Source organism: Lactuca sativa, chromosome 3 (assembly GCF_002870075.4).
Source record: "Lactuca sativa cultivar Salinas chromosome 3, Lsat_Salinas_v11, whole genome shotgun sequence".
Lineage (NCBI taxonomy): Eukaryota > Viridiplantae > Streptophyta > Magnoliopsida > Asterales > Asteraceae > Lactuca > Lactuca sativa.
Genome location: NC_056625.2, coordinates 52,305,707 through 52,329,907, shown reverse-complemented (window position 1 = coordinate 52,329,907; position 24,201 = coordinate 52,305,707). Strand labels below are relative to the sequence as shown.

Genomic DNA, 24,201 nt, shown 5'->3' with positions numbered 1-24,201 from the left:
AATGAGTGGAGCTATCATAACCAAAACCGCTTGTGTTCGTACCATTCATCATATCATAAACGACTTGCTAATCTTTTTTCATGGTTTTTATCCTTGACTCAATGTGGGGTTTACCCAATATATTAGAGCTAGGAACTTTTTCCTTCAATGCGTTTTTTAGATGCAGTAAATATCCAGATTTAAAATCATTAGTTGCTTTAAATCCTCCCATGTTCACCATATCATACCTACTCTTTTTATAAACATAATAATTAGATGAAACAATGCATGAAATAAAAGAAACACACAACCATATATATAACAAATATAACCAGTAAAATTAAATTAAAGTTCATTATTGAAAAAATAAAAAATGTAGCACAAATTCACAGTAAATGATAAACATAACAATAAGAGAAATGATCAATGTGTAGTATTCTAAAAATCAAACATATTTTGCGCTAAGTTGTTTCTAAATGTAGTCCACTCGGTTGATACACCAACAAAAGTGATATTATCATAATCTCCACCGCCGACATCTCCGGTTCTCTCGTCTAGTTGTAAGTGGTTCTCAAATGGATCAGTTGTCATTTCCTGCCTTATATAATTATAAAGAAGACAACATGCCATTATGATCTTATTTTTTATATCAATAGGATAATATGACTTGTCCCTTAAAATTCCCCGTCTTGCCTTTAAAATAACAAAGCATTTTTCTATAACATCTCTCACAGATAAATGTTTCATGTTGAATAAATTCTTTAGGTGTAGTTGGTCGGTGTCCTACATGCCAGTCATTCAAATCATATCTTCGACCTCTATATAGGGCTAAGAAACCTTCACCATTTGTATAACTAACATCTATCAAATAATAACGTATATATGTGGTATAGTTAGCATAATTAATAACTAATACATATCTAAAATAACAATTATTATACATACACGACCTTGGGACCTTCAATCCATGTGGCCGAAGTAAGGCATCTCGAAGCACTCTACCATCCGCATTTGAGCCCTCCCACCCCGTTAAAAACATAGATAAACCGCATATCTTATGAACACACCCCTAGGACATTTGTGGCAATATCATTTTTTCTTGTCCTCTACTTAGGCATATCTTTAAGTAGCACTAAGCACTTTATGTGTGTTCCATCTAAAGCTCCTAGACAGTTCTACATGATATATGAAAAGAAATGGCCATATGTCATATCAAGTAATTTATGCAATACTTGAAATTTTTTATAAGTCGTATATATATATATATATATATATATATATATATATATATATATATATATATATATATATATATATATATATATATATATCTTGAACCACTTCCATCTTTGATCTGTAAAGTTTTCTGTAACATGTTCGAGTTTCTAAAGAAAATGTGGATGCAACCTTATCACCGCATTGCAAACTCACGAAACAATTTTACTAATTGTTTCTCAAGAACGTTGGAAATGACCTGTCAAGACTTGATTCTTCACATTATATGCAATAATGTGAAGAAATATGGCAACTTGTTCATCAATATCCATATGTCTACTTGTTCTTAACCCACCTAATGTGTGAAGCACATCACACAACTTTGTGAAACATCTTCGGGTCATCGCAATATTTGATATGCATGTAGTGTCACTTTTGTAAGTGTATTTATGCATTATTGATTGCTGATACACATCCGACGATATGTTTTTGATATGTAGTTTACCCCCTCTGTATATTTGTAGTAGCTTCCACACCGTGATAAAAAAAACCATGTAATACTAGTCATAACTTCATTACAAATTGTAACGACTATTTGACTTATCTTCTTTCTAGTCATAACTTCATTACAAATTGTAACTGACTATTTGACTTATTGTCTATTACTCAAAGGTGAAGCACACACAAAAATATATAAAAGAATGGTGAAACACTGTTAATTGTAGAAATATAGAAGAATTCGACATTTTTACTTGTCAGTGAAAATGATACAACAAAGAACATGAAGAATAACTAACCTCCAGTGAGATTCGGTAGCACAAGCAGACGCACAACAACAATGATCGTTAATGGAATTGTTTTGCAGTACCGATATATATATATATATATATATATATATATATATATATATATATATATAAAGAGAGAGAGAGAGAGAGAGAGAGAGAGAGTGAGAAAGAGCTAGGTTCAAGTATTCTAACTAATTATTGTGCGAATATTGTATGCTATGAGAATTTTTTATAAAATAAGTTGTTTAGCAATGCGAATATGTTCAACCTTACAAAAATATCGTCATTTTCATGCATTCTCGCTAATTATTATTTATTTTTTTCTCACACATCATTTTTCAGTCATTTTCATTCCAACAGAATACGACCCAATAAACATTCTGACAAACTGACATAAATGAGAATAATAATAATAATTGTATAATAACCTTATAGACGATTTAATTAGTGAGAATGTGTGTTAATGACAATACTTATGTAAGATTGAATGTATTTATATTATCAAACAACATATTTCTTTATCATTCTCATAACATACGATACCCGCACAATAATTAGTTAGAATAGAATAACCTAAGCCTATATATATATATATATATATATATATATATATATATATATATATGTGTGTGTGTGTGTGTGTGTGTGTGTATATGTGTGTGTATGTATATATATATATATATATATATATATATATATATATATATATATATATATATTATTGTTGGGATATAATAATCGAGGAAAAGATAAAGAAAATCAGCAGGTTTGTTTTTTAATTTCAAAAGCATAATATAAGGATAACTATGTTATTTAAAAAAATATATGGAATTGAATATAGATTCTTGATGTACCGGTAAAGAATCAGAAATCAATCAACTATAGAATTAAAATTTGATTATGGAAATCTGATTCCATTCAATTAGTAAGACAAACACGATGACCATGGTATTCTAGTTTCCATTTCCTTCACTTTCCTTAGGAATCATACGAAACAAACACACTCTAAAGAGAGTCTACCAAGGAATCTTTCCACATTTTCACATCCCTAAACAATATATTGTTGCAAAACATCCAAATGATCCAAAAAGTAGTAAGAATCACTAAAGCATGCCATTTCTTTTAAGTCGTCTTTAAATGAGACGTATACATTAATAACAAAAGAGAGGTCGCTATTTGTTGGGGGAAAAATACCTCAAGTACAAAGCTTACACCAAAAGTGCTTGCAAAAAGCGATATGGGAGAGAAACCTTCAATTTAGTTGCTTGCCCCTTTTCTTTTCCCTCACCCATTCATTTCTGCCTAAGTTTGGGGATTAATTGATTGGATACTCGAGAACCATAATCTTTCCTAGGTACAACATTTACGACCATAGATAGGGTTAGATTTGTTTTTCATTTATGCCTCTTTCCCTCCAAACAATGTAAGAGCCTTTTGAGTTTTGAGCATGATAAAACTAAATGAGCACGTGTTTCAAACTTCAGCTAACTAATCGAACATAGCAATGAATGTATATCGATACCCCTCTTATCAAGATTTTTCCTTGTTGGAAGTCGGTCAAACGTGATTTGTAATGCTAATATATAGGGGTGTACAAAAATATTTGTTTCTAAAAATCCGATGTGAAAGTATCGAAAAATTCGGATATCCGAAAATTCGATATTCGATTTTTGGATTCAAATTAGGATAGTTGTTCTCTAAATTTTCAGATATTCAGATATCCGGCATCCGAAATACTTATTTTTTTTAATTATTCATATGTTTCAGAATATAATAAATTGAGGAAGTTATAGGGGCTTACATATAGTTTAACGACTTTACTTATGCATTTTTGTTTATTTTTTGAGTATATTTATTTAAAATATTTTTTACGGTAAGTTAATATATTTTACTTAAGAAAAATTTACTATAAATTCGTTACATTTTGACCTCATATTGAATTAAAAGTTTCAATATTATTACTTTTTTTTTATTAAGTCCTGAATACTGGTAATAGTATTCATTTCGACTCTTTTTACCCGTCAAAATGTTATCCACTTTCAAAATCTATACTTTTTGCCCATATTTTAAATTTTAACACAAATTTGGTCTAAAATTTACACTTTTGACTTAGATTTTAAAATTTTCTTACGAATTCATCATAACTTGAGCATTTTTACATTTAAAAAAAAATAGTTTCAAATATGTTTTGTTTTCTTTATAAAATTATATTTATGCAAAAAAAAAATATATATATATATATATATATATATATATATATTCACATAGAAAGAGGTTTTTATATGTTCAAATATTAAAATAATAATAATAATAAGAATAATAATAATAATAAGCAAGAAACAGTGGTCACATATTGTTTTATTAACATCAGTATACTTGTTATTTTCGTTAAAACTTATAAAAATCATAACATATTCATACGAATTCCATTTTAACGTTTTTTATATCCACGCGTTTTTTTGATGACTACTACAACTTTCATGTTGATCATTTTAGCAAAAAAAAAAAACAATATATTTTCACTTTCATTTTTATAAACAATGGTTTATATGTATTAATATTTATAAGTGAAAATAGATGTTAGAATTTATTGGTTTATATTAAAATGAAAAAAGTTGAAGTTGGTTATCCTTACTAGATTTTGCTTAAAAACTAAAAAACATGTTTTCAAATAAAAAACCAAGATATTTACTTTAAAAAATAAATAAATAAAAACATGCTTTCACATAAAAACCAAGATATTTACAAAAATAATTTTTAATATGTTATTCGTTTTCGAATAATATAGGTGCACAAACAAAAATAGTTTTTCCATCCTTTGTGAAAATATGTAAAACTAATTTTTTCGTCCTATGTGAAAATAATATTTGACATGTTATTCTTTTTGGAATGATATGGGTGCACAAATAAAAATATGTTTTTTTATGTGAAATAATGTTTTTTTTTAAATTATGTGAAAATATGTTTTTTTGCATAAAAACATATTTTCACATAAAAAAACCTCTTGTGTGAAAAACCTTTTGGACCATTTATACAAAAAATATATATTTTTCACATATAAAAAACCTTTCTTTTAACAAACAAAATTTGTAAAAAAAAGTTTTTACATAGAAAAAAAGGCTTTTGTGTGAAAATATGTTTTTTTTGTAAATATATGATTTTATAAAGCAAATATAACATATTTGAACAAAATTTTGAAAAAACAAATGTAAAGAACTAAATTTAGGATGGATTTGTAACAAATTTTTGAAATTTGGGTCAAAAGTGTAAATTTTGGACCAAATTTTTAATAAAATTTAAAATCTATGCCAAAAATATAAATTTTGAAAGTGAATGATCTGGTATCCGGGAAAAAAGGATAAAAATAAATACATTACACGTATTCGAGAATTAATTAGAAAAAAATATAGGAACTTAATTAAATATGAGATAAAATGTAAAGACTTTATACTAGATTTGTTTTTACTTAATTAGTTCATTAGTCAATGAAAAAGAAAACAATATTGGTTTATGGTTTATACTATTTAAAAATACATATACTTTTCTTGAAATTGAAGTATTTTCTGATTTAATATTTGAATTCGTATCCAAAATTTTGGATACAGACTCAGATATTAACATCCACTATCCAAAATTCTAAGATATTAGGTTTTGAATATTCCTACTAATATGTTTGGTTTCACCGGAGTTCATAGGTTTCAAATATACTTGGAATCTACTACAACAAAAGTGGTAATATCAAGATCATCAGAACTGAAGACCGAGTGTTCTATCATTCTTGTTATGTGTAGGGTCTTAGTTTACAAGTACGACTCGACACCGGTACACCATGTTTGATGGTCCGGCCACATTGAAGCATGATTCTAGCATAAGGTTAAGGGGAGTGGCAACACTCCTACCATCTTGTCACATCAATTTTTTGAGTGTCACATCATTTTGTTTCCATTTAGCACATAATCTTGACATTTGATAGGAAGTGGTAACACTCATAACATTCCAAATTGTTTTTCCAATTTAATTAAATTACTTTATTTTAATACACAAACATTTTTTATGCACAAAAATTAATCAAATTTTATTTTTTTAAACCATCAACAATTAATATAATATAAATTATATTTTTTAAAATGCAAACATTTCATATTAAATTAAAAAAGTTACAATAAATTAAAACTCAAAATACCTAGAAACACGATTTAATAATTCCAACCACGACAAACATGACTTAACACCTACATACACGACTTAATACCTAGAAACAAGACTTAGTACATAAAAAACATACTTCATAACTAAATCACACTTCATAAAAGAATACACTAAAGTAACGAGTCTTCCTCCAAAAACTGGCCTTCCATTTCGTCTTCCGGTGACATTTATATTAAAATTGTTCATCGTTCAAAGATGATCGGTAAAATGATGGTGAAGATCGATATGTATTATTGCATTGTTGATTATCCTCATTCTTTGGCATTGAAATCAGTCAACCATTTTAACAATCTGGTCAAATAAGCTCGGACCAATCACAACCCCCAATCCCTTTCTCTTTCTTCGTGGCAAACAGCTAACGGATTAGGCTTAGCGAGCCCCTTAGTGAGCGCTAGGGGCAGTGTTCTCTTCTTCATAGCGAGCATAGCGAGTGGCCACTCCGTTCAGTCTAAGAAGAGTCTTACATTCATTTCTGTTTTCCTTATGATTTTGACCATTCAAACAGTTAAAAAAATAATTTTTTAACCTCATGTAGATACTGATTTAATCTCTAACATTTCTACACAATTCTTTTATATTTTTGTCTTATTAATACCATCTTCTACATAATATATTTCCATTTATTTTCAACCATATACCCAGATAATCCATTAAATTATACAACCCTAATATTCGAATATAAAAAATGCTTGATTTACTAATTTAAACACACTACTCCCGGAAACTGTTTTCCATCTTGGGAAAAAAATAAAAACAAAAAATGGTTATGATTGGTTTTTTCATCATTATTATGCAATTTTTAAAGTTTCAACCTTAAATTAGTGAGAACTTTTAATTATTATTTATTTTTATTTTTATTTAGTAAGCTAAATTTTTTAAATTAATAATTATTATTTTTATCAAACAATATATAAAAGATGAGACGGAGGTCGAGATTTTCCAACAATAAATGTTGAACAAGAATTTCCCAACTAGACCACATGGAAGTGGAGGAGGGGGAATCGATACCGGTGGGAAGGGGTGGGATTTTTAATTTTCCAAAAACATTAATAATAGCCAAATCATCCTACATAATAAATAAAAATCATTTTGTCACATGTCATTCCCTCATTAACTTGGACACATGTCATTTTTTGGTATTTTTGATTAAATATTTTTTCCATTTGTCATTTTCTTATTTTTTATATTTTCTTAATTAACACATCATATTTACACCTCAATTAATTATTACCTTAATTTAAAATAACAAATAAATTACAATATTACTACTCATATAATATTTAATATGTTCCTTTTTAAATTCAAATTTTAAATTTTAAATTTCAAATCTAAAACTTTAAATTTAAATAATTTTTTGTTTAAATTTTTATATCTAATTTTTTGTTTTATCAAACCCGTAAAACATACGGGTCTCACACCTAGTAATTAAAATGTATAAAATAAAAGTAAAATAGTTATTTTAAATTGGTAATCGACAAAATATGTAAAAATATATATATATCAAGATCATTTGAAAGGAAAAAAAAATTATAACGACAAAACTTGAAAATTATTCTAAACAAAGAAAAAATTTATATATTTTATACATCAAAGAATAACAAATTTCACTACCACTAAAATTATTATATTTTTAGTAGGGGTGTAAGTGAACCGAGCTATTTAGGATCGTCTCGTTAAAAGCTTGACTCGAGATCGAATTAAACGAGCTCGAGCTCGCTCGAGATCGAATTAAACGAGCCCGAGCCGAGCTCGAGCCTAAATATGAGACTTGTTTATTAAACAAGCTCAAGCCGAGCTTCAATTGGTGGGCTCGCGAGCCTAAACGAGCTTAAAAGAGCATATATATATATATATATATACTAGTTGTGAAACCCGTATATTATACGGGTTGATTAAAACAAAATATTAAATAAAACGATTAAATGAGAAGTTTATTTGAATTCTAAATTTGAAATAAATAAAAATTATGAGAAAAAAAACATGCAAAAAATAAATAAATTAAAATTATTGTTTAGTTATCAGACCCGTATAATAAACAGGTTAATTATAACAGAATGTTAAACACAAAGGTTTAAACTGTAAATTTATTTGAAATTTAAAATTTCAAATTTAAAATTTGAAATTAATATCATTATGGTAGGTTTAATTTATGGAAACTAATTAATAATATAATAGAAATGGAAAATGAAATAAATGACAAGTGGAAAATAAATATATCTCTCAATTATGAAAAAATGACATGTGGCAAATTGAATGAGAGAAGGACATGTAGCAAAATCATTCTTATTTATTAGGGTGTGTGTATATATATATATATATATATATATATATATATATATATATATATATATATATATATATATATATAGGGAAGGGTTATATGGAAAATAAACAATTAGGGCAACACATGTTGGAACCAATGAAAGCATGACAACACATCACTTTAGAATAACTACATAAATAACTTCCATAGGACATTGCTTATGAATAAAGAAATGGAAACGTGTCACTTGATCATTGGTTCCAACATATGTTGCCCTAATTGTTCATTTTCCATTGAACCTATATATATATATATATATATATATATATATATATATATATATATATATATATATATATATGTGTGTGTGTGTGTGTGTGTGTGTGTGTGTGTGTGGAGGCTCGTTTAGGCTCGATTAGACTCGCGAGCCCACTAACTTGTTCACGAGCCGAGCTCGAGCTTCATTTTAAGACTCGAATTGAGCTCGAGCTTCCTTAAAATTAGACCAAGCTCGAGCTCGGCTCGTTTACACCCCTAATTTTTAGTAATCTAATGTTTTAGTTACCGAAACTAGAAAGAGATCAATTTAACAAAACTTGAATATTTTAGGATCATAAACGTGTGAAAGACCAATATTGAAGGACTGTAATGTAAACTTCACTGAGGTCGTAAAACCCTAAACCCTAAAATCAATGTAAATCAGCGAAAATTTCGAATCCTTTCACTACTCTCTCAACCAATCTCTCTGCGCATGATCATGATGATGATGTCGTTGCTTCGATCCTGTAAATCATCAAAAGGTTACATTTCCATTTCTAGGGGTTTGTTTTACTCGACTGAAACAAGCATCATCCAGGAAAAGCCAATTCCTAAGAAGAATGACAATCCTAAGAAGAATGACAATCTGTACAGGAGGATTTCACCCGTCGGGGATCCTAACGCTTCGATGATACCAATACTCGAGCAGTGGGAAAAAGAAGGTAAATCCGTCAAAATCGAGCAGCTCATTGTCATAATCAAAAGCCTCCGGAAGTTCAATCGATACACCCACGCTCTCCAGGTTCGTGTATACTGTAGCTTCCTAAAACTCGCGAATGTGAACCATTGATTCTCATTCTATTTTCTCCTAATCAAATCAATTATCAAGAACTAGTTTCAAAAATCATCGAGATTCAAGCCTATCAACTTCCAATTGATATGTCCAAAAGTTCATTTCCTGCTGCTGCTTATAGATCATCGGATCATTGAAGCTTGAGGATATTTTATTCTCATTTCAAAAATCAAATGTTGAGTATTAATTTGTAGAAATCAATTCAGATCCACATCTCTCATCTATCTGTGATCAAACATTGTTATAATCAACTCTTTCTAATGGCAGCTTTCAGAATGGATGTCCAAAAAAAGGACGAAACTTCACCCAGCAGGTTTTGCAGTTCACTTGGATCTACTATCAAGAGTCGAAGGCTTAGAACAAGCTGAAAACTATTTCAATACCATTCCAGACGAAGTAAAGAATTTCCAAGTCTATGGCGCCCTTCTAAACTGTTACTCCAGTACAAAATCTCTAGAAAAAGCAGAATCCCTCTCAGAAAAGATGAAGCAGATGGGAATGATGACAACACTCTCTTACAACTCAATGCTTAATCTCTACAAAAAAACCGGAGACATCAAAAAGCTAGATGAAACCTATCAAGAAATGCTGGAAACAGGTATTTCATGTGATAAACCAACTTTCTACATCCGATTAAGCGCATACGCTTCTCTCCCCAACATTGAAGCAATGGAAAAAGTTCTTAAAAGAATGGAAGAAAGCTCTACACTTACAGTTGACTGGAACGCCTACATCATCGCCTCAGGTGGGTATTCAAAATCCAGTAAACCGGAAAAATCCTATGAAATGTTACAGAAATCAGAAGGGTATATCCGTGGGAATTCCAAAGGGGCAGCTTGGGAAATTCTTATTCGAATGTACGCGTCTCTAGGTAAAAAAGATGATGTGTATAGAATATGGAATTTATACAAATCCTCATGGAGTAAAGTATACAATCGGGGCTATTCATCTGTGATTTATGCTTTAGTGAAATTGGATGACATTGATGGAGCTGAGAAGATGTTGACCGAATGGGAATCTCAAAACTTGTCTTTTGACTTTAGGATACCGAATATGGTTATTGGTGGGTATTGTAAGAAGGGTATTTTGGGGAAAGCGGAAGAGTATGTTGAGCGGGTTGTGGGGATGGGGAAGGTGGCTCCGGCGAGCACGTGGGGGTTGTTTGTGGCGGCGTATGTTAGGGAGGGTGAGATGGAGAAGGCGGTGGAGGTGTTGAGAAAGTGTGTGGCTGCGGAGGATAAAAGGGGGTGTAGATTGGATCAAGATGTTTTTGAGAAATGTGTGGAGTATTTGAAAGGGAAAGGGGAATTGGAATTGGTGGGAGAGATTGAGAGGAGTTTTGAAGGTAGGATTCGTGTTCCACGGATTTTGGATGGTGATGAAGGATTGGAATCGCAAGATTTTGATGAAATTGAAGAGAGTAATCGGTGATGGAATTGAATTCCGATTCCATGGTGATAAGTGTAGTAGTCTAGTAGATGATTAGGGTATGTTTGGGTTTTAACTATTTAGATTTTAAGAATCGAATTAAAGAAAAAGTTTTGTTCGGATGAATGAGCTTGAATGTAAGGAATTGAATTCAAAAGCTACCGTTTGTCTGATTATATTTTTTAGTGAAATTGTTTTTTTATTTTTCACTAGGTGTGAGACTTATGTATTACATGGGTTCATTTAAAAAAAGAATTTTAATATAAAATTCAAAATATTTGGGAAGTTTGAATTTATAAGAAAAGTAAGAAAAATATTGAATTATAAAAATTAAAGTCTTTTTTTTTCTTTTCAATTTAAACAAATAATTTAGATAAATAAATAAAAGAAATTAATGAAACTTTATTTTAGTAATTTTGAAATTATAAGAAAAGTCTATTAATGAAATTGATATGTATTTATTATTAGATTTAAATAATATGTGGAATTTAATACAATAGAAAAAACTATAAAATGATATGTGGAATAAAAATTAATTTAAAATAACCATAAAATTAAATGTGGCATAATAAATAAGAATATAATATGTAGCAAAAAAAATCTTTATTTATTAAGGTAGAGTAGAATAGAAGTAGATTTATTTAACATTAGAAGTTACCAAATGTTATTCATTTGTTTAAGGATTAGAAGTTGCCAAAAAATTAGAAGACTTTTGGTTTATGTTTGTATATGCTGTTATCTATACATAGTAAAAATTGTGGATTTGGGTCTAGGGTTTTTTCTTCTTATAAGGGCTAAGATTATTTACGCCATGGTGGAGGCCCATATCGCCTAGCATTCTTCTCAGTCTAAACCCATGAAATATAAATTGTTTTACTTTACAAACCCAATGTTGAGTAACAAAAGTGACCGAGTCAAGAACGAATAAAAATTAGTAAAAAAAAAAAAGAAAGGAAAAAAGATTCAAAGGACAAAAACAATATGCGACATGAGCATGGTATACAAATATCATATAAAAGATGTTTAAAAGTATTTTTTTTAGCTTTTCAATCCAATCTTCATTTGGTGACCAAATGAAGATTTCAGACACGAAGACACGAATCTGTGAGAGACACGACACGACACGAATACACGACACGAATACATCTTAAAAATTGAGATAAAGCTTATTTCTCATCGTGTAATCGTATCGTGTCAAATTTGTGGCTGACACGTTTTCATGACACGAATACACGAATTGTCAGGTAAGGAGTGATCCTCTAAAATGAAAGGTTACGGGTTCAAGTCTCTTAGGTCACATAGATGGTATTTAAGAGTAGGTTTAGATAGTTTGTTGTTAAAAAAAATTTAAAAATGCATTTTTAATATTGATAGGGCGTGTTTAACATGGAGCGTTGGAAAGCTTCTAGCATTTTATAAAACGCTCCGTTTAAAACAGAAAGTCTCGTTTGACATTATAAGCTTCTAGCATTTAGTTTAATCAAAATGCTCAAAATCCAAATGTTGCTTCATGTAGCGTTTAACAAAACGCTACAAGCTACCTATTAGCTAGTTTTGCCTAACACGCCCATAATTAGAATGTTAGTAAAAGAAAAAAAAAATCTAAAATACACACAACATATTTAAAAGGCTAAGGCTTTTTACTCCATGGTAGAGGCCCATAAGGCATAGCGTTCTTTTCAATCTCAACCAATGAAGCATAAATTATTTTTTACAAAAGTGACTGAATAAAGAACACCCCCAAGAAAATGCTCCGTTTAAAACAGAAAGTCTCGTTTGGCACTATGAGCTTCTAGCGTTTGGTTTAAATAAAACGTTGCGTGTTCAGCAAAGCTAGCTGGTAGAGGGTAGCAGGTAGTTTGTAGCTTGTAGCGTTTTGTTAAAAGCCACATGAAGTAGCATTTGGATTTGGAGCATTTTGATTAAACTAAACGCTAGAAGCTTGTAGTGCCAAACGAGACTTTCTGTTTTAAACGGAGTGTTTTGTCAAACGCTAGAAACTCTCAAACACTCCGTGCTGAACACACTCAAAATCCAAATGCTGCTTCATGTAGCATTTAACAAAACGCTACAAGCTATCAGCTAGTTTTGCCGAACGCGCCCATAATCAGAACGTTAGTAAAAGAAAAGAAAATCTAAAATACACACAACCATATTTAAAAAGGCTAAGATTTTTTACTCCGTGGTAGAGGCCCATAAGGCCTAGCGTTCTTCTCATTCTCAAAAAAGTGAAGCATAAATTATTTTTTACAAAACTAAAGAACACCCCAAGAAAAAAAAAACAAAAAACAAAAAAAGTAGTAAGGTTAAAGGCAAATAATTTCAAAAGACAAACATTAGGAATGACAAAAAGCCCCATATCCAATGGGGAACCCGAAACCCGCACCCGTTTTGACTAGGGAATCCCATGTTGACCGGGGATGGGGAATACCCGAATAAAAAAAGTGAGGATGGGGATGGGGATAGGGATACCCTTAATCCCCGACCTGGACCTGCCCCCGACATATATTAATATATAAAAATAATACAGAACGTATATTTATAGTATGGTTTATAATACATAAAATTTAATCTAAGTAACCTAACTCATTAGTAATTACTTGGTTGAAATTATACTTTTTGTTTTTTCTTTTATCTGATTTATACTCGTGTATATGTATATTTTTCTCTTTGGTTGATCTATTTCAGCTTAAATATCAATCTAATAATTTTTTCTACTTGATTTTTCATGTATGTATTTAAATTTTATAGAAAATTTATTTATATTTTTTATGCAATTTATGGGTACTTATATATTTTATAAAATCTTTAAACTTATGCTCGTAAAATTGAAATATAGAGTTTTTCTTACGTAAAAGTTTGCATGTTAAAAGAGATAAATAAATCTCGGTTTCCCCGTTGGGGATCCCCAGTCTCCATTGGGGGTGGGGATGAGGATTGGAATGATGATTTGGGGATGGGGATGAAGATTAGGGTCCCTGTGTTCCCCGCCCCCATTGCCATCTCTAACAAACAATACGCGACATGAGCATGATATACGAATTTATCATGGTAAATGTAGGTGGAGAGGATAATATCGTATAAAAGATGTTTGGAAAGTGTTTTTTTTTTAGCTTTTTAATTCAACGTTATCTTCTTTTTTTTCCTATAATATTTATAACTAATGTTATCTTAATTAAAACTTTCCGAGAAGATAATCAACCTTATCTTTCTTTTTTTTTCCTTTTTTTTTTCCTGTGCAAATAATATTCAAAGTAAACGGTTTGCTATGTGCAAATTGCAATTAAAATTAAAACTAAATGATTGTCTGTGTAAGCACAACAAAAAGTAAACGACTTCTCTTCCTTCCCCTAGTGACTTTTCCAGATATGAGAAGTTAACATAGATAATAGATATATACCTCTGGGAGATATACCTTTATTTCATACTTGAGTTTTTGAAATCGATTATCATAATTATATGGCATTACTGAAACAGTTGGAGCACCTCAAAATCTCATTAGATGTCATTAAGTTAGCCACCAATAACTTTGGACCTGAGAACTTTGTGGGGGTCGGTGGGTTTGGCAAGGTCTACAAAGCAGAAATAACTACAACCGAGGGGCTAACAAAAGCCGTTGCAATAAAGAGATTAGACCGACGCCATGGTCAAGGCGAACGTGAGTTTCTGATGGAGATAATGATGCTCTCTCGTTATCGACACAAAAACCTAGTCTCTCTCTTAGGCTTTTGTGACGAAGGTGACGAGAAGATTCTTGTTTATGAGTACGAGTTTAATGGTAGTCTTGAAAAGTACCTTAGTAGCAACAGTCTAACATGGGGTCAACGCCTGAAGATATGCATTGGGGCAGCTCGTGGACTGGAGTATCTTCACAACCCTCTTGAGACACAGCAAAGAGTCTTGCATCGAGATGTAAAGAGTGCGAATGTTCTTTTAGATCAGTTTTGGGAAGCTAAAATTGCTGACTTTGGGTTGTCCAAAATAGGCCCCGCAAATCAAGAGTTTACGTTTCTTGTCTCCAATGCAGTTGGAACATTTGGGTATTGTGATCCGCTGTATGCTGAGACAAATTTTCTTACAAAGGAGTCGGATGTGTACTCGTTTGGGGTAGTGTTGTTTGAAGTTCTTTGTGGGAGGCTTTGCATTGGGAAACCCGATGATAAACATCGTTTGTTGACAAAACTCGCACAAATCAGCTATGAACAAGGAAAGTTAGATGACATTATCTTCCATGGTCTACGTGGACAAATGGAGCCCAATTCTCTAAGAACTTATTCTTCAATTGCATATCGTTGTTTGAAAAGAGAGCGTGAAGAACGTCCGAACATGGCTCAAGTGCTTGAAGAACTTGAGCTTTCACTTGAATATCAGGCAAGTAGTACTTCTCCTTTATCTGTTTTCGTAATCATGATTCATAAATTCGATCAGCAGATGCTAATTAAAACTGACAAACTGTCATTTGGTTTTCAGGAAAGTTTTCAAAGTGGAAAACCCATGGAGTATGAGGAAATAATCCAGATGGCTGATAGAGAACAACCCTTAGTCTACACAAATAAAAGGGAACTCAAATTGCTTCTATCTTCAGGAATTCGTTTTGATTGGGGTCGAAGGGTAACTTAATTACTGCTCCTTTTAACTTTTTGATGTGGAAGCTGATTTGTAAACCACTAAAATTCTCCATACTCCACAATTTATGCTTTTTATCGCAATATATCCATGTGGGAAATGGCTTAATTACTCATGCCTCTCGAAAGACCAGTTTTTATTCGTTTAAGTTCATTAAACAAAGGTTAAATACTTAAATTCACGGTTGATAATAATTTTACACATTTTAATGTCTAGTGGTTTTCCTTGAGCAAGAAAGAACAGAACTGTGAGATGATTTCTGCATCAGAATTCACGTTCCAAGATCCTGGAATTGTGCAATGGATTCCTCACTCTACATCGAGGTTCTCTCATCATCTCGTATACACACACAGATGCATAGATCAACATATATATGACACATAACCCCTCTGTCCCACTGCATGTACAGGTTTTCTGAGGTAGCTAAGATTGAAAGGCCACATAATTTGCAAATAGTGGTTGATATAGAAACACTTTTTTTATCACCAGGAATTACATACGCGGCATACCTGGTGCTCAAATATTGTGATACATTTAGTAGTTCTTCACACGTAGACCAATCAAAGATGACTCGTGAACCCGTATTTTTGGGTTTACAATTCAAATTTAAAGACGCAAATGAATCATCATTCTCTCACCTTGCAGACTGGACAGATAATGGATGGATGATACTTGAACTGTGCCAATTTGTTAGTTATAGGAAAGTCGCAAAGCTTGAGCTTTTGCTTGAAGGAATTCCTTGTTATAATTTCATGTTACTTGAAGGCATCCAGTTCTTGCCTATCGAGATGCAGGTAATTAATTAAGCATCATCGATCATCCTTTCATAATAATATATACTTAGTACGCACACGAGATATAATTTTATTTTCATTTACAGGCTATAGAAGAAGAGCCATTAGTAGTAGTAGATAATTCAAATACGATGATAGATGCAAACTGGGAACAAAAACTACCAAACGACTATCAGTACATAATCAAAGCAGCAAAAGATCGTGTCCCATACAACATTACTAACAAAGAAATCTACACGCTTCTTTCAAACGGGATTCTTACGAACAAAGGCCAAATGGTACGTAATTTTTTTTTCTTTAAAATGTAACAAGGAAAGGTTTGTTGCGAACACTGTATATTCTTCTTAATTGATTGTTAAACGTTTGTTGAAATCGTTCCTACAGTTGTTTTCTCTTGATAAAGATGGAATCAAATGCTGTATGGCATCAGCAAGAGCATTTTTAGAAGACAACGACGGGGAATTCAGCAGGTTCTCTGATCTGGCGTCTTTTCGTTGGATATCTCTACATGAATCAAGGTAGCTACCCTAGCTTCTTAACGCAAATGGATTTTTGGTTATGAATCAACCATTAGGTCAACCTTTTGGTGCGTTTTTTAAAACTTGCAAGTGAAAGCATTAATCGACCAGTTGAATGTTTGCAGATTCGAGAAGGTGGCTGAATGTCAATCAGGCAGGGTTTTGCGTATAAACTGCCCTATCAACTCACATATGCTTACACCAAACACAACCTATGCAACTTACCTTGTGTGTAAACTGCCAGAAGTCAGCCACGTGGCGCTTAAGTGTCCTCTAGAAGTAAAGGACATCAACTTTGGCTCTCCGAATTTCAATGAAGTTCGTTTTATCTATTTCCGCAGCCCAAAAACCCCGTTAATTATGCTGACAAATAGTGACCAAGATAGTAATCAAAGACCAACCATGAACCCATTGTCTAGACCCAAAATAGAGAGCATGTTGAGACAACGGAAAGATGAGTGGATGGAAGCTCAGATATGGACATTTAAAGCAGATGCTGCAACTTCTGTGAACGTAACGTTCGCCTTGACCTGTAACGAACGCGAGCGGCTTACCGGGCTTATTGTGGAAGGAATTGAGATCAGACCAAAATAAACTCTACTTGTGAAATGGGATCTACTGATCGGATAGGTATGTGTATGGACAAATTTAAATATAACAAAAATTTGTTCACTCCAACTCCAACTCCAACTCCAAATCAAAGTTGTTAAGATCGGAATCTTATTTTAAAAACATTTTATCTTTTGCAAGATCTGATTTAAATCGAAAGATCCTAACAAAATAAACTCATATTCAAATTTGTTTGTAAGATATTAGATGTAGGTATACATTATAACTTGATGTTGATTAAGACAACGATAATGCAATTCTTATGCATGAATCATAATTTTTGTTGCTACAAACCGTAAAAATTAAGAAGAAAACATCTTAATTAGTAAAAAGATCATTTGATCATGTACAACAAAAGATATAAGATGGCAAAGAGATTATTATGAGTTTTTCATGTTTAATTCGAGATGAATTAATGAAATGATGATGCTCTACAAAACTTCTTGCAACTTACGATGCTTGTTTTCAAATTGAATAAGCGATTTTTTTTGAGATCATGATCGTTTTTTAGTTGTAGGATCTTAAAACCATAAGATCGTAAGATCTTAAGATCATGATCGGGATTTTAACAACCATATTCCAAATAGTTAATGCTTCCTCACTAGTAAAAAACTAAGTTTTATCCACGTAAAAAACCCGTGTTTATAGGCATTTTATGACGTTTTTTTTTCATCCACTAGAAAAGTCGCGTCATTAAAGATAAGTTGCATTGTCGTTCAATTGTGATGGGTATAACCAGTAACGAATCTAGAACCAAAAATCATGTGGTTCCTTATATAAACGAAACTAAAAAATATGAAAGTGTAAAAAATACTAGTGGTGACGGGTCAGGTTGTATGCGGGTCGGGTTCCATACTTGTTCGTTCAAATGGATCAACAGGCATGAAACGAGGTTGTTGGCTGAGTGTTGGGGGAGAAGAAACCAATGGGCTTGACTGGTGTCAACTAGCGTTGGATGGTGATCGATTTCGGAACAACGAGAAGCTAAGAACGAGACACCATACGACGTTCGGTTTCTTATTATCTATTTATTTTTTTCTTTTTAAAAAAAAATTAAAGGTTCATTGCATCATTGGGCTATCGATTAATAGATGTGGGCTTTTAACTATGAAAGATATAGGATGTTGATAGAAATTTTTTGTCAAAAAAGAAATTAGGTAGTTCCTTTGATAAAAATAAAGTAGGTCTTTATTTTTTTATACAACCTTAATGCATTTGAAAAGAAAAAAGGTAGGTCCTAGAACCTACCTTCTCCCTCTTTGCCTAGCCACTGGGTATAACCCATTAAAACCCGTTATTATAGGTCAAACTTGTCGTTATATGGTATGATGTTTTTGGAGATATATGTATCTTTTTTTTAACCATCATTAATAATAAACCTATAATGATGTGTTTTTTTATATAGAGTGAAACATCCAAAAATTATGACCTAAAAATTTTATTTTTAATTTAATTAAAATATTTCCAAAACATTGTTCATACATCCTGATCGAATAAATATGTCAGTCATCATAAAAATCAGAGTATGTCTCATAAACAGAATCCATATGATGTGTGCGATGCAGTCAACCCGAGCTCTTCCCCTTGGAACCAAAAGTACCTGAAAAATAAACTAAAAATCGTAAGCACAAAGTTTAGTGAGTTCTCCAAAATACCGCATACTAAACATATCATATAACGGGCCCCGCCCAATGAGATACGGGCCCCACCCAATGAGATACGGGCCCCGCCCACACTCGCATAACGGGCCCCGCCTAATGAGATACGGGCCCCGCCAACACTCGCAATGCGGGCCTCATCCAAATAAACATACATATACAAGCAATACAAGTATCGCAGAGACAACAAGTATATCGACATAACCATACAACGGTCGGCCTTGGTGCCTTAGACCCTGTTGATATAGTGAGGATAACTCACCTCGAAACTGCCGACTAAACAGATAACCCGTACTGCTCCGATCACTGATACGATCTCCACCACTGGACAACCGCCAATGCACTGAACTCAAAACAACAATCAACAATTACCAAAATGCCCCTGGAAACCACTGGTCAACCCTTGGTCAAAGACAAGGTCAAAGTCAACCCCTGACTGACCCTACTCGCCGAGTCAACCCTATGACTCGCCGAGTTCCCATAATCAGAACTTCACTCAATCCGCGACCTAACTCGTCGAGTCACCCCGAGACTCGTCGAGTTCAACAACTCTGAGTCCACTCGCACACAACTCACCGAGTCATCCCTTGACTCACCGATTCTCGACTCGACCAGAAAATATTGGGACTCTTCGACAAGACTCGCTGAGCCCAAGAACAGACTCGTCGAGTCTAAGGCTATCTTCAACCTACTCGCCGAGTTGTTCATACAACTCGCCGAGTAGAACTCGGCGAGTTGTATGAACAACTCGGCGAGTTCAAGGCCATCTTCAAGCAACTCGTCGAGTCCACCCATGTGACTCGCCGAGTACCACCGGTCTGAATCCATACAGAAGCACTCCAGGCCATGCAATTGCTCCAAAACATAGATCTAGCCTCCTACAACTCATCCATCACGTAAAGTGGCAAACTTTACGTGAATCCAAAGAGATCTATGCATTTTGCACATTAGGGCTAAGGTTTGGGACAAGATAGCTTCATCCAACACTCAACACAAGGACTTTCATGCATTCTAACTCTTCTCCATCCCAGATCTGAGGTAGCAACCTCAGATCTAGCCTCTAAAACTCCAATACATCCAAAGGATATGATCTCAACACCCCCAAAATGAAGAATCTAGACAATAGCAGCTCAAACAATGGAAAGATACCTCAAAAGGAAGCTCCAGGAGAAGATTATCCCGAATCCTTGCAAAGCCCTCTGATCCAAGCCTCTTCTTCTTTGGAATCTCTTCAACAACTACCTCTTCAAGCTCCAAATCGCTCAACAATGGTGCTTCTCCACGATTTTAGGGTTTCTGGAACTTAAGGGGGAACAAAGAAGCTGGGAGGAAAACATAATGATCTTTATATAGGGCTCAACCCCGAGAATTAGGGTTTTCTCCACTTAGTGCCTACTCGCCGAGTCCATCTTACTGACGTGCCGAGTTGGCTACTTAACATGCGACTCAGTCGCGACTCTACTCGCCGAGTCCACCCATGGACTCGCCGAGTCACTCATTCCCAATTACTCTTTTAGCCCTTCCACGCTACTCTTGATATTTCGGGATGTTACAATTCTCCCCCACTTAAATTAGGCTTCGTCCTCGAAGCCTACAGCAATTCAGTCCCAAAGATACTCCCACAACGCGCCACCTGGCCTAAACCTGGCCAAGTCCCTCAAGGCATACCCATCGAAACTCAAACACACTTTCTTTTTCCTTACGGTGTCCTGATCACCGTCTCGAGCCGGGCACCGGCTGTACCCTCTGATAATTACACTCAATAACTGCGAATTACCCATGACGCATCACTGCCCCAAATCTTAACATTCACTCGACCCATAAGGGCTTAGAAAGCCATGAACCATCGGATCCCCGATCCGAATCCCACTATATCCATTCCGCGATGACGGAAAGACCCATTCTCAATCTCAGAGCAACTCCCACGAGTTCTCCTCTTGCAATCACATACACATACTGAACTTGCTCCAGCACCCTCAGGTTGGGAAAACCCGATACACTGATGATATCCTCCAACATCCCCCAGGATGAACCGCTAATACATATCCAATACCCTGATCAGAATCACACTGAGAGCCCAAGGCTCTCTCCCTGCATCCCTTCCGAGCCTCTTGGCTCTACATCTGCGAAATTCCTCCGCAACCTCAGCAGACATCCCAAACCGGATGAGCTTCTATTCCACTGCCGCTAACACGTTGCTCAATAACCATACTTGAATTACTCTATTCATAACTCTGCTCTGCCGCTTTCACTTCTGTGAACTTGCACTCCCTCTCGGAGTTACACACCTCTCACACTTCCTTTTCCAAGGAATCCACTTGGCCATATTGCCACTTCAACAAGTGCCACGGTGCTCGCCCAGCTACACCACCCTTTAGCGTATCCGCTATCCATCCAACACACATACTCTAACTCTCATCGCAGGGACTCTCAAGCCCCTGCACTATCTCCACTAATCAAGATCACTACCCGGGGCCAGACCTTCTAATGCAATCACACCGCAATATACACAATCCATATCCTCAACTAATCCCATGGTACCTGCAGAGTCTTCAACATGACTGGACCGCCTCACCAGGCCTTCAGCCCATCTGGACCACTCTCTCAAAACCTTCAGGCAATCTGGACCGCTCTCAGTGCCTTCAGTTTGGCTGGACCGTTCTCCGAGCCTTCGGCCTGACTGGTACGCCTACCGGCCTTCAGTCTATCCGGACCGCTCAACTAGTATTCAACATTCCGGGCTATCCTCCCGGAAAATCTCCCATGCATACCGTTCTAGCCCTCGAGGGGTTCCGAACTCTAACTCCATCATACATACTTGATCCCGGCCTGCTCCCAGGCCCTCCACAATCAAATGCCCTAGGTCTGTATCCCGCCCTGCATGCTCGATACTCACTCCTATCAACCTATACTCTGGGATGACAGAACACTTGCTGAATCCCAACAGCTAAGCACTTCCGTTTACTCATCGATCTCCCAGAGAATTCTCTAATTCTCCCCCACTTGGGCACTAACTATCAACCACCGGTCGCCATCACCGACCTCCAAGAACAACTCTTCCACAAAGAAAACACTTACACATGGACTGCTTCCCACAAGCATAAACAACCTCAATGAGATCTCACATCAACACTGATCAACCTGCTCGAAAGAAACTCAATCTGCATCTAACCACTCCTCAGAAAGCAGATGCTACCCGGCCTGCAACCCAATGTCGGGTTTCCACTGATAATCCTCATGAATGATAACCGACGGAATTCCCAAAACAATAACCCATAACCAAAACCACAACCCGCAAAATGACGAATACCACATCGAAAACCAATAAAATACCAGCTCATAAACATTACACCACAAAAATCACAAGATAACAAGACATCAAGAAAGAAACATACCCGTAGTTGCATCCGGCACTGCCCTGACCTCCTCTGCTGCAAGCTGGTAAACACGACCCTAAGCCCTTGTGGGCTCCGCTCCACCCTGACCTCCACCGGTGATCCTCAAAGTGGCCGGTGCTGGAGCCTGCGCCGGTCCTGCAACAAGCTGTGGACAGTTGACCCTCAAATGCCCCACCTGATGACAATGATAGCAAATCCTCAAATCCCGAACTGGCGCTGACTGCCGACAATCCCTCGCATAGTGCCCCTCCTTTCCGCACTTGCGGCATGAACCACCGGACCTACAAACTCCGGTGTGACCCCTCCCACACTTCCCACAAGTGTGACTGCTCAGATCCCCCACTCTAACATCAACGGTCTTGGACCGTTTCAGCGCGGGCTGCGACTGCACCGGAGCCTGCCTCAGCTCACGTAACTGCAACTCAATCTCTAACTCACGCCGCCTAGCGGCCTCCTGCAACTCCAACAAGGTCTCGCACCTCTGTGCAGACACTAACTGTCTGATGTCCCTCTTGAGCATGCTCGGATATCGAGACATCTGAGCCTGCTCCGAAGCGAACTCTGGGCAAAACATCGCCCTCTCAGTGAACATCCTGGTGATCTCAGTCACCGACTCCGAATCCAGCTTCAGCTCAAGGAACTCCTGAGCCAATCTCTCCCTCTCAACCTACGGAACATAACGAGTGACGAACATCTCTCGGAACTGATCCCATGATACTGCAGCCCTCTGCGCATCTGAATATGACCCCGTGGTCAATCTCCACCAATCCTTCGCCCCGAGCCTCAACAGGTCCAGAGCACACCTCACCCTCTGATCAGCAGGGCATGAACACGTGAAGAAACACCCCTCCACGTCTGATAACCATCTCATAGCGACGATCGGGTCCTAACTCCATCGAAAGTGGGAGGCTTCGTATTAGCAAAGTCCCGATACTGAAAACCCCGACCAACTCCTCCCCCTGCTTCCGCTACAGCCGTTGTAGCTGCCGCGGCAGCCGTCTCAGTGAGAGCCGCATAACGCTCATCAAAATACTCAACCATGGCGGTCTTAATCGACCCAAACAGCTCTGGCAGCTCAGCCCGGAACAACTCAGCAATCTCATCACGTAGGATCTCACGAATCCTCGCATCCAACTCGCTCGTGCTCATCTGACCGATAACCTCGGGCGGCACCGATCCGCCCGGAACTCCCTCTCCAGATCCCGATCCTGATCCGGATCCACTCTCATCATGCCTCGGAATCTCCATACTGAAAACACCACACAAAATCTCAGAATCTTCCCACAACCTGGGATCCAACTCTCTCAACCCAACCCTAGAGATCATGGTTTCCCTGATACGCGTATGGGTCCTGTGCTTTCAGTAGTACGGGCCCATACTACCTTCCACACCTACCCATATTTGTATGAAGAACTACCACAATGCCCTAGAGAAACATGCATAACAACGCTCAACCCTCACCACTAGAGGAACACTGAAAATATCCCATAAGGAACCCTAGGCTACAGGCATCACAAATCAGGCAACATATCATGAAATCCTGAAGATCCCTAGCCTATCACTAGCATGTTGTTCTATCAAAGCTCAAAAACACATAACATGCAT

General features: G+C 35.4%; 2 protein-coding genes across 2 annotated transcripts; both read left to right on the top strand.

Moving 5' to 3' along the window:
• The first annotated feature begins 9,142 nt into the window (after positions 1 to 9,142).
• Positions 9,143 to 11,202, top strand: LOC111914463 (pentatricopeptide repeat-containing protein At2g20710, mitochondrial). Its single transcript, XM_023910204.3, has 2 exons — positions 9,143 to 9,514; positions 9,833 to 11,202. Exons 1-2 carry the CDS (start codon positions 9,206 to 9,208, stop codon positions 10,994 to 10,996), a joined length of 1,473 nt encoding a protein of 490 aa, XP_023765972.1. The 5' UTR covers positions 9,143 to 9,205; the 3' UTR covers positions 10,997 to 11,202.
• A 3,037-nt stretch (positions 11,203 to 14,239) lies between these two features.
• On the top strand, positions 14,240 to 17,693 carry LOC111914462 (uncharacterized). The gene is made up of 7 exons (XM_023910203.3): positions 14,240 to 15,364; positions 15,464 to 15,604; positions 15,836 to 15,942; positions 16,029 to 16,413; positions 16,500 to 16,691; positions 16,798 to 16,931; positions 17,057 to 17,693. Exons 1-7 carry the CDS (start codon positions 14,453 to 14,455, stop codon positions 17,523 to 17,525), a joined length of 2,340 nt encoding a protein of 779 aa, XP_023765971.2. The 5' UTR covers positions 14,240 to 14,452; the 3' UTR covers positions 17,526 to 17,693.
• The last annotated feature ends 6,508 nt before the right edge of the window (positions 17,694 to 24,201 follow it).